Source organism: Gymnoscopelus microlampas (genome assembly GCF_963454915.1).
Source record: "Gymnoscopelus microlampas genome assembly, chromosome: 1".
In the NCBI taxonomy this organism is placed as follows: domain Eukaryota; kingdom Metazoa; phylum Chordata; class Actinopteri; order Myctophiformes; family Myctophidae; genus Gymnoscopelus; species Gymnoscopelus microlampas.
In genome coordinates, this window is record NC_139962.1 from 12065629 (window position 1) to 12078200 (window position 12572).

General features: G+C 40.0%; 1 protein-coding gene across 2 annotated transcripts in view; it reads left to right on the forward strand.

Annotated features, from left to right (window-relative positions):
• Positions 1 to 12572, forward strand: part of epb41l4a (erythrocyte membrane protein band 4.1 like 4A) — a 31378-nt gene that overhangs the window by 1431 nt on the left and 17375 nt on the right. For both annotated transcript variants that reach the window (XM_084083725.1, XM_084083726.1), the window contains exons 2-5: positions 10406 to 10510; positions 11284 to 11335; positions 11811 to 11889; positions 12094 to 12191. In XM_084083725.1, coding sequence (XP_083939851.1) covers positions 10406 to 10510; positions 11284 to 11335; positions 11811 to 11889; positions 12094 to 12191 — 334 coding nt within the window. The remainder of the gene's footprint in view (positions 1 to 10405; positions 10511 to 11283; positions 11336 to 11810; positions 11890 to 12093; positions 12192 to 12572) is intronic.

The window sequence follows — 12572 nt, forward strand, 5'->3', positions numbered from 1 at the left end:
CTTCAATTAAAATGGTTGAGAATTGACTGCTAGAACTGTAAAAATCATCTCTTATGGGGGGTCCGTGGCATATCTTTTCAAATGGGGGTCCGTGGGCTAATAAATGTCAATTTGGGGGTCCTTGACATGAAAAAGTTTGAGAACCACTGACATACAGTACATCGCCCACATAGTGCTGAACATGCATATAAACCTCTCGAGTGTATCTGTCTGAACTAGCTCACGCATCATTCAGCATCGGCAAGTTAGGTGCAAAAATGTGAAGATTTATGATCATGTATCAGGTCATGTCAATATTTAATAGCAATTCTAGCAGCCTACCTTGATGCATGTTGTAATGCTTCTCCAGTGACTTGCACCTGAATGAGTGGAGTGAATCTGTGCTTTGCTTTAGTGAATAATGATTTTGTGAGTGTTTGTTGGAGTGCAGGATGGGGTGGCATTTTTTATTCTTCTCTCTCTCTCTCTCTCTCTCTTACACACACACACACACACACACACACACACACACACACACACACACACACACACACACACACACACACACACACACACACACACACTAAATTGATCCTGGATTATTCTGCAGTTGGCATCTAAGCCGGTAACAGTTTAAGACGTTTTCCTGCAAATCAAACAAAGGTGCATCTGTGACATCATCAAGGTGGACTGAAATCTGAGAAATGTTTTAGGGACAAAAACACACTTATTCTATGACACACACGCGCGCGTGCACACACACACACACACACACACACACACACACACACACACACACACACACACACACACACACACACACACACACACACACACACACACACACACACACACACAGTCAAACAGGCACTTTGTCATGCACACATGGACACACATATGGTGTGTGCACACTCTTGTTCTCTAATAAGCACGCATACATAGAACACACACATACATAACACCACACCACACCACACCACACACAACATACTTTGGATTCTTACTCAGAGAGGTAGACAAAGCCTCTTCGTATTGATAGCAGGGTTAAGAAGTTTCTTCAGTTACCTGGCTTGGGGCAGTGTGTGTGTGTGTGTGTGTGTGTGTGTGTGTGTGTGTGTGTGTGTGTGTGTGTGTGCGTACGTGCTTGTGTGTGAGTGTGCGTGTGTGTGTTTAGGTGAGACAACCCTCTTGATGGACATTCACATATTGTACACGCTCCATCTTTTTGTTGCACAAAATAAACACACCTGCCCATGCACACACGCACGCGCACACACACACACACACACACACACACACACACACACACACACACACACACACACACACACACACACACACACACACACACACACACACACACACACACACACACACATGCCCATCTACAGTTCTGTGTTTAATCATTCTCCTCTCTTTGATTTAAAAAATAACCACTATTATCATAATTCACATCAGTTAGCAAACAAAACAGCTGTTTCTGTGCATAGTCTGCATACTGTATCAAAGATTTACGGTTCACTTGTCAGAAGAGAGAGATGTACATTTTACCACATCAAGAAACACATCTGTCTTCATGTAGAATATCAGTGTTTCTCTATTATTTTATTTTATTTTATTTATTATTATTTCTTCATGTTTTTTTCCTTTCTTCTTTTCTTTCATTGCTCTTAATTTCCCTTCTTACCACCTTATTTACAGTAAAATAAGATTTCTTGTGACAAAAAAATATGATTCTTATGGGCTTGTAAACAAATCAGAGTGAACATGGCAAGCCCCACTCTCAAAAAGGAGGGCTAAACTTACCTAATTTCAAAGTGTACTATTTGGCATCACAACTGCGAATCGTATGGCCCTGGCGTCAAAGAGACAATATAAACCCAGCCTGGGTAACTATAGAACAACAGCTGGTTAAACCAATTCCATTGAGGTCAATCTCATTTATAGGCTCATTAAAGAACTTGTATAAGATCACAAAAAAACTGATTATTTGCCACACATTCGACTGTTGGCAGGAAAGCTATAAGCTGTTAGGACTCCGCCCTGTGAGCACACTTTTATTTTTTTTTGCAAATAAGGAGTAATTAAGAATGTTCCCTCTATTACAGACACCCTAATTGAAAAAAAACTGTATAGATTGCAAAATCACAAAAAGGATTAATTTCAAAAATACATACTGCTATGAATTGTGAAATGAATTATAACTCTTAACAGCATAAACATAAATGGGAAAAGAATATTGAATATGAATTCAATTCAGCGTTGAAAGAATGGGAAGAACTATTACAAAATTCACAAAAAAATGTAGTTAGTACTAAACATAGACTCATACAATTTAAGATACTCCATCGTGTGTATTACACCCCGCAGAGGTTGCATCGATTTAGCCCCAACACACCTCCTACATGCCCACGATGTAAATTACAGAATGGGGACCTCATACGTAATTTTTGGAAGTGCACACATCTGAATAGCTTTTTGAATAATATTTATAAGCATATGTCTGAGAGGTTCCTCTGGACCCCCGAATATACATTGGGAGATGTAGAGATGCTCAAGGAATTTACCAAGGATGAGAGGAAATCAATACTCTTAATAACGAGAGCAGCAAAAAAATATATACTGACCTATTGGAAAGCTAAGCAACCACCCACACTCAAACAATGGTGAAGAGAACTCCACCTCAGAAAAAAATCTATAATGTTAAAGGGAAACCAATGAAATTTGACAGGATATGGGGCAAAATGATCAATAATATTGAGGGGAAGCTAACAAAAGAAATACATATATATACTTTTATACTCACAGGTCCAGATGCTAGGCATCATTATGAATTGTTGAAGATGCTGACCATGTACGTGAGACTGAAATATTTGAATGTGTGTATGTAATAATATATTACTTATTACAAATTATTACTTATTACATATTATTATTTTTATTTTCTTCGTTTTCTTTTTTTTTTTTTACGGAAAATAACTGAGGGTATGACGGTTTGTTAGAACAAAAAACAAAAGAGAATAATAATGAACTATTTGTAATGAAGGTATGGGGTAATGAAACGTTTTATTGATGGACATGAAAATGTAAGAAAAAGATTAATAAAAAAAAAGAAAAAAAAGTATCTACGTAAACAACATCAAAAGCGTTGAAGGGGAAAATAACATAAAGTATCATAGTTAAAATTGCGGCCATACGGTCACCAAAATCAATAGGGTTCATCCTCCAGAGATAAACGTGGACAGCAATTTCCATGGCAAATCAGCCAGTTTGGACTGACCATCTATCTATCTATCTATCTATCTATTTATCTATCTATCTATCTATCTATCTATCTATCTATCTGTCTATCTGTCTATCTGTCTGTCTGTCTGTCTGTCTGTCTGTCTGTCTGTCTGTCTGTCTGTCTGTCTGTCTGTCTGTCTGTCTTCTACACACAAGCACTGGATTGATCTTTTTTAACACAACCTTCCACAGCCTGTAGGCAAATATTAAGCCACATAAATGCTTGAAAAACAAACCTGCTGCTGTGTATGTGCACGTCAGTACTGTGTGTGTGTGTGTGTGTGTGTGTGTGTGTGTGTGTGTGTGTGTGTGTGTGTGTGTGTGTGTGTGTGTGTGTGTGTGTGTGTGTGTGTGTGTGTGTGGGTGTGGGTTTAGCAGGTCAACAAGGCGGAGGGAGATTTGTCACTCCACCAAAGGTATTGTTCTTGTTCACATTCCTCTCACTCTCTCTGCCAACTCAAACCTTTTAGCCCTCCCAACCTTTCACAGAGGGAGGGAGAGAGAGAGAGAGAGAGAGAGAGAGAGAGAGAGAGAGAGAGAGAGACATGAGAGAGACATGAGAGAGGACAAACAAGGAAACAGGTTGGTGGGACACATGTAGGAAGAAGCAAGGATAAGAACAAAGTGCAAAGGAGAAAGTATGACAGAGCAAGAGACAGACGTGTGTGTGTGTGTGTGTGTGTGTGTGTGTGTGTGTGTGTGTGTGTGTGTGTGTGTGTGTGTGTGTGTGTGTGTGTGTGTGTGTGTGTGTGTGTGTGTGTGTGTGTGTGTGTGTGTGTGTGTGTGTGTGTGTGTGTGTGTGAAGCGTGCACGCATGCGTGTGTGTGTGTGTGTGTTTGTGCACTCAACGTCAACAAATCTGGAGTTAATTGTTAATTTGACCCTAAGCATCCACTTATTACACGGTCAGAGTTAAACACACATGCTGTGTTCTTGTGTGCATGTTGGTGTGTTGTTGAGAGAGAGTAGATCTGGGTAATCCAACCGGTTTAAAAAACACAAATATAAATGTACTTATAAAACTTGTTTATAGAGTTGATGTCATTCAAATGGCACACAGACAGTGACACTCATTCGTAGGTCAAATGTCACAGTCGATAGTGTCGGGTGAACGATGGAAGCATTGTGAGGTTTCATAGTTTTTCTTGGCAGTTTTTTTTTAGATAAGGGGTCAAATGTTATTTCCGTGACAACCACCTCCCCCTCCTCATGTGTGTTCGAACGCACTTCCTCTGACAACACAATAGCTGTCTTTCCTCCCCTCTCTTTGTTTTCACCCCCCCCTTCTCTCTCCCCCTCTGTCCATCTTGCTAATGCACTACAAAGCCTAAGTCCAGTAACTACATTTTGGGGTCAAAATTGAGTTATTTATTTCGGCCAAAGGTCAAATAAGTCGTCATGGTTTCGGGGGATACACAATTACCTCATGAATACATGTACCAATTAGTGCATTATCACTTACTATACATTATATCTGTCCAGTTGAAACATATTAAAGACATATTTATCAGTTTGACACTTTGTGTAGTTACTGCATGTAGACTTTGCAGGGCTATCTCACAGAATCCCCTCTCTCAAAAAAGAAGAAAAGCAAAAAACCGAAGCAGAAAAAGATGTTGTAAAGTCCCCCCCTTTTTATTGTTGATCTGGTCAAGGATTTCTGTATCAATTATTGAGGCAAACAGAGTCGGAGACACTTCACATGAGCTTATGGGAGAAGGACATTAAACATTCAGGGGTGTGGTACATTAGTTCTCGGGGGAAAATAGGGAGAGAGCCTAGTTAAAGATAAGAGAGGAAATTGCTTGTGCCCCGGGACCAAGCTGTACCCTAAACAATAGATACCAGGTCTGTGTGGCATCTGGACTCCGACTCTATGGTATTCAGATGGACTCAGAACATATCATAAGGCATACGGTATAATTCTACTCTAATTATTCCACAGCCTTCTCTTAAAAAGGAATTCAAATCTAGTCATACCTCCGCTTGCAAAAACAACAGATTTAGTCTATAGGAAACATGGCAACTTTAATTTGAACATCACTTATTGTCAGCAAATACAATACATACATTTCCCTCTCTCTCTCTCTCTCTCTCTCTCTCTCTCTATCTCTCTCTCTCTCTCTCTCGCGCTCGCTCGCTCGCTCTCGCTCGCTCTCGCTCTCTCTCTCTTTCTATCTCTCTTCTGTGATTTATGGATCCACATTTGGAGACTGGCACAACCCTTCCCTAACATTCTTTCTTTATTTCTTTCTTTCTTTCCTGTATCACGGTCTATCTATCTTTCTGAAAATTATATTGTGAACACAGTATTCACGATGTCTATGAGCAGACATATAGCACGCACGCATGCACACACACGCGCACGCACGCACGCACACACGCACACACGCACGTACGCACAAACCCAGGGCTTAGGAGTGGAATGTTAAGATTTCCAGATTTACTGTTAGCCGTAGGGTAAGGTATTGTCTTGGTGCAAGGAGTAGAAATTATTACAGAGCAAAGAGCGAAAGTAGGACAAGCATAAGCGAAAAAGCCAGAGATGGAAGGGAGGGAGAAAGAGGAGGAAAGAGAGTGGGAGGGAGAGAGAGAGAGAGAGAGAGAGAGAGAGAGAGGAGGAAGGAGAGTGGGAGGGAGAGAGAGAGAGAGAGAGAGGAGGGAGAGAGAGAGGGTGACGGACAAAGGTGAGAGGAAAAGTTTGTCTAAGCATGCCCCAAACTCTGTTTGTTTGAAAAGGCACTTATCTGAAATACTGTGAACATTTAAATTCAGTGTCTTCAATGTTGAACTTTGAATTACTTCCTCTTCTGTCATTTCACTGTTATTACATGTTCCAACCCTTTGATAGCAATTATGGGCTTGATGTTGTATGCTTGAAGAGATTCAGTGCTTGCAACCCATAAAATGAGTTGTTTTGTCCATAATCCACCTTAATGTTAGGAACAAGTTAACATCATTTGGAGATCAAGGTAGCATGAAATATTATTTTTGTAGCATAGAGGGTTGACTTTTAAGGGCGAAATGTTCTTATAATGCTTATAATTCTGCAAACAGCATTTTCTTTTCCCAATTTGAAGATCAAAAGCTACACTCTGATGTATTATTTAACAAGGCTTGGGTTATTAATTATTTCTACCATTATGAATTATTCCTAAAGTCAGCAGGAAGCTAAATTTAACAGTCACTGCAATGCAGGCACTTTCTATAGCTTAGGAAACTTTATTTTTTACAACACATGTATGTTGCTATACACTGTACATAGCAACAAGAACCCCAAAAGGGGTTCCCGTCCTGAAAGGTATAGTTACGAATAGGGGTTCCCACCCAAAATGGGTTAAACTGCTTTATAACAGTTATTTGTAATTCTGACAATCTAGGAATTTGCACTTTTTGTTAATAAAAGTAAAGGGACACTTCTGGATGGTACTTTTTACTTTACGTTTTAATATCCTAGTGGGTCCATCAGTTAAAGGAGCTGCTAAGCTACTTAGCAAATCTAATGCATCTAATTGTACAAATACAATGCTCAGTAAATGTACTTGTGTATAGTAAGTTGAGTAGTTCAATATTCAGTTACTTCCCTCCCTACTTATCATGATGAAACTGCCGCCAAGAAATCCATTATAGCTCTTTTCTACACTTGTTTTTTTCTTTGCCTCTAATCTAATCTTTGACCTGAGTGTCCTTGACAATCCCCCTGTGTGTGTGCACGCTCACGTGCACGTCTTTGCATGACTACATTTTATTCATATATCAGCAAGACAGCAAGATATAATCTCATCTACACACACAGTGTGTGTGTGTGTGTGTGTGTGTGTGTGTGTGTGTGTGTGTGTGTGTGTGTGTGTGTGTGTGTGTGTGTGTGTGTGTGTGTGTGTGTGTGTGTGTGTGTGTGTGTGTAAAGCCTGTGTATCTATGAGTTGTTGTCCCTCTGCCACGCCCACAGTTCCCATGGTAACACTGTAAGGTCATCACATTGTTACCAGCCTGACCATCTGTCACAGAGAAAGTAACCTCTCCTCTCCTCTCCTCTTGTCCCTCTCGTCCCTCTCCTCTCGTCCCTCTCCTCTCCTCTCCTCCCTCTCTTCCCTCTCCTCCTTTCAGAAAAGAGGTTGTATACAACCTATTTTCAAACACATACTGTAATATATTCTGCTATCTCTAACCTGTCAGAGATAAGACACAGAATGTGTTGTAGTGAGTTTGTTTTTCTTTTCTTTGATATTTTCTTTTGACTCGGACGGCCTTGCAGTTCACCGGTGCATTGTGCAGTGTGGATAAGGCATGGTGCTGCCAAGGTGCTTTTTGATAGAATACAGTACATTCATACAGGTATCACGTCCTCCCATCTGTCTCTTCTCATTTCCTCTCTTCTTTCTTCCTCTTTCTCATCCCTTCCTCTCCTCTCTCCTCCTTTCCTGTGGTTGTTATCGTCTCTGTCTCCTCCCTAGCACGCAGAATACTTTTTATCAGCTATAGATAGAGGAGGAATGCAGTGTAGTGGGGGAGAGAAAGAGGGAGGGCGGGAGGGTTTTTTGGTAGAAATAGAAAATGTGGGGCTGCTTTCTGATGAAACATAACAATGCTTATGCTGTAGACCAGTGGTTCTCAACCTTTTCAGGCTGTGACCCCCAAAAGAATCATATTTGAACTGGGGACCCCCCATTTAGTTTGACTCCGTTCCACAGATAAATATATTGCGAAAATAGCATATCTACAAGCTTATATTATTTGACAATTTGTCCAATGTTTTATAGTATAGTTTGTTGATTACTTTTGGTGCAGTAATGGTCTTTTTCTTTTCTTTTCTTTTTTTTCCTCTTAGGTATTAAAAAGTTCTTAAAAGTCCTTAAATCTGGGGACCCCCCTGGGGGTCCTGACCCACAGGTTGAGAACCATTGCCGTAGACTGCAGTTGCAGTATATTAGAACAAATAGCTAAAAAATAAAACATACTGTTAATTTAACTCTGAAAGCATACATATGTAACCAAATGGACTCGTTCAGGGTCAGCATGTTAGTCGGTCCCAGAGTTGCATGTCTCCCATGAGATTGAGGGAGACAGAAAAACTAGAAAAGAAGAAGCTGAAAACACACACAGAAACAGTGACACAGTAAACAGTAACACACACACACACACACACACACACACACACACACACACACTTATACGGGGCTGGAGGGCAAATACACACACACAGACACGCACAAAGCATGACGCATACTTTAACAGGCGATTACTCAGTCCTGTAAGGAAGGACATACTGTGTGTAGAGAGACAACAAAGGGAGAGACAGAAACAAAAGAGGAGAAAGAATATTGAATTGAAAGGTAGGGTAAGTGATTTACTTTGGTTAACTTAAAATAAGTGTTAAATAACTCTATATTCTGATAGTACTCATTGCTATAGAGTGTTTGTTCAGTAACAGGAGTCTCCCATGTCTCTCCAGCTCTTAATTAAACAGAAAATGCATTTTCAGTGCTCTCTCCTGATTGGCTTAAATGTTGTCACCTACCTGAAAATGTATTTATATTCTGTTTACTAAAGAGCTGGAGAGACCCCTGTGACCGAACAAACACTCTGTAGCAATGATTACTATCAGAATATAGTACTTTAACCTTTTAACAAAAAAAATAAAATACCCAAAGATATCTCTTACCCTACCTTTAATTAATGTAATTTAAAGCTGCAATCTGAAACTTATAACATATAACTTAACTTTAATCTCTCCCTACTCTTCCATTGATACATTTAGTGTCAGGTAGGATACTGGTTTACAAGTGGCGCTACCAAGGTTGGTTTACCTTGTTCGGTCCATTTCTCTGCACTCACAGCGCTCCTCCCCATGTTCATATTTCACCAATAAAATCCAGCTGTCTTGTCAAATCTTGACATGTTAATTTCAAAGATACGCACACAAACACATGCATGTAGATACACACGCACGCACGCACGCACGCACGCACGCACGCACGCACGCACGCACGCACGCACGCACGCACGCACGCACACACACACACACACACACACACACACACACACACACACACACTATTGTGCTGTTCGTTACAACACCAATACATTTAAATTGAAAAGGAAAATGACACCATGTTTTGAAATGAAAACCTTCTGCACAATTATCTGTTATCCAAACAAAGTGCTGAGAGTTGTTTTGATTTTTTCACCCTGAGGTAGAGAAAGGGTGGAGTACAGAAGTTGCTTTCATGGTTAATTTGTAGAGAATGTATTGCAGGATAGAATCTCAATTGCAATACAGATAATTGCTTTTTAGGGATAAAAAAGACTGGGACTAACCCAGAATGTTGTGTTTAACACCTTTTCGTTTTGAGAGACCAGGGAACAATAGGGTTTATCATGTTTCAAGAGCCCACAAGTTATGAAACCCACTGATACATAACCAGAAATCCACAAATAAACAGTCAGCTAATGCAAAGAAAACAGCTGTCATTGCAGTTCCATGAGTCTTTCTACAGCAGCCCCTTCATATATGAACAAGTTCATTCTAGTAGCCTTTTGTCTCCAAATGACGTCTTTCAAACCGCACAAGTATTTATAGAGAAACAATATGCAAGATTAAATGGTATCAATTACAGCCAGGGTTTTTGAGACCAATACGATTGTTATAAATTATCGATTTACAATATCTGATAAGCCAATAAAGTGTACTTCTTTACAGACCTATGCCAGCCAATGGGTCTGGCTTTAGTCTGAAGTTTAAAGACATGGCAAGACATGGCAACACAAGGCAAAGTGTGCCAGTGTGTGGAAAATAATAAGTCTGACTCTCAGTGAATGCTTGCCATTCCTGTTGAAAAGCATCATCATCATCATCATCATCAACAATAGAAGGCTGTGGTACTTCTTTTGAATGAATTTATTGTTTGTACAGTAAGCAAAGTTTAGCTCTTTACAGCTCTTTTACAGGAACACCTGGGAACTGCCTGGTACTCTCAGGCGCGTGGTGTGTGCGTGCGTGCATGCGTGCGTGTGGAGTGCCTTGCTCAAGGGTACAGTGGCAGCTCTTGAGAATGGGGAGAGAGAGTACTTCCCATTTGCACACAGATGTATCAATCAAACTAGTAATATACATTAATACCCTCTCCTCTCCTCTCGATAGAAATCATCTAAGGGCTCAGCATTGTTGGATTTGGTTTTCACCCATATCAACGTTGTGGAAAGTGATTACTTTGGTCTGAGGTACTGTGATCGGCATCATCAAACAGTGAGTGAAAACACTGTCACACCACGCACGCACGCACGCACGCACGCACGCACGCACGCACGCACGCACGCACGCACGCACGCACGCACGCACGCACGCACACACACACACACACACACACACACACACACACACACACACACACACACACTGAACAACCTTTGGAGGGTAAATCTGTGGGTTGACATGGGTTGGGTAATGTTGGGTAATGTTGCAATGCCTTCTGGGTAATGTCTGTCAACCAAGCAACTAACCAAGCACTGATTTATGATTTTGTGAAGGTAGGCATGGCAACATAGGTACACACACACACACACACACACACACACACACACACACACACACACACACACACACACACACACACACACACACACACACACATGCGCACTTATACACAGAAGAAGCCAACACATGATAATGTGTGTGTGTGTGTGTGTGTGTGTGTGTGTGTGTGTGTGTGTGTGTGTGTGTGTGTGTGTGTGTGTGTGTGTGTGTGTGTGTGTGTGTGTGTGTGTGTGTGTGTGTGTATGTATGTATGTATGTATGTATGTATGTGTATATATATATATATATATATATATATATATATATATATATATATATATATATATATATATATATATATATATATATATATATATATATATATATATATATATATATATGAACTGGTTAAGATTATATTGTTATTGGTACTATATTTGTTTGCTATTGAACAACAGTACTATTACTATAAAGACTAAGTTGTGTATTGTTTCTATTTTTAACAGTATTGGCTGGATCCCTGGAAAACACTTGCTGAACACAGAGATCTCATTAGCAGTAAGTAGTCTGTGTGTTTTGTGTTTGCTTAACAGTAAGCTATATTTGCGATATTATGTTCAGTTAGCATTATGTATTTAATGCTGCCATGACGTTTGTCTGTGAATACATTTTATATGGACCATTCTGTATGGTAGAGGATGTTATTACATTATAACTATATATAGAGAGAGTACGGATAATCCTTTCATTGTATATCTTAAAGAATCTGCACCCAGTTAAATTATAAGAGACTATTCCTCAAGACCCCCCTTGAGTTGAACACGCCGGAATTGATCTGGTAGGAGAGTTGCCTTGAATACATTATAACTAACACAACTGTGATGGTTGTAGTTGTATGTCTGCCTTCTCTTCTATTGAGAAATGTACAGTTTATCCTGTGTTTGGATAGAGTTGTTGTCGTTGTTGTTGTCAGAGTCAAAACGCAATTTAGCCTCTGTTCAAGTTCTCCCTATATTGTATATCTATATTTCAGCAGGGCCACCATATACATTATATTTTGGAGTTAAGTTTTATGCAGAAGACCCCTGCAAGCTAAAAGAGGAAATCACCAGGTAAGTAGTAAGAGTCAAGTCACACTGCAGCATGATTTATAAGCTCTGCTGCTCACAACTTGTAGATCTGCTATTGTCAGCATGCTGGAGTATTTTATGACAGAGTCATAATTTAGGCATGCTACTAAAATGAATGACAGTGGCTGATGCACTGTTCAAATGATGCACTGATTTACTGTTTGCTTGATATTTTTCTCTGTCCAGGTATCAGTTTTTTCTTCAGGTGAAACAGGATGTTTTACAGGGGAGGCTGCCGTGCCCTTTTGAGGTTGCCGCCAGGCTGGCAGCCCTAGTATTACAATGTAAGTAACACCCCAGAGTATAATTTAAGAGCAACATGGCCATGGTGTGTATATGCATTCTGTCTGGTCTATCACTGATCTGCAGCTACTGAGGAGTAAATAGTACTAATAACTAGGTAACTTCCAGTGACCTAAAGTAGAGGACTGTGGTCATACTGGGCAGATCCCTGTAGTCAACAGTAGAAGTCTGTGGTTGTACTGGGCAGCTCCCTGTGGCTGACAGTAGAAGAAGTATACAGTATACCCGTTTTGACCGAAATGTTGACAAAATGTTTGAAGTTCAGCATTCAGGCAAGTCGCGATATGGCTATATTTTCTACTTTAACTTCGCTACTTCACTACTACGAAGTATAACATAGTTATTATTCATGATTATTTACT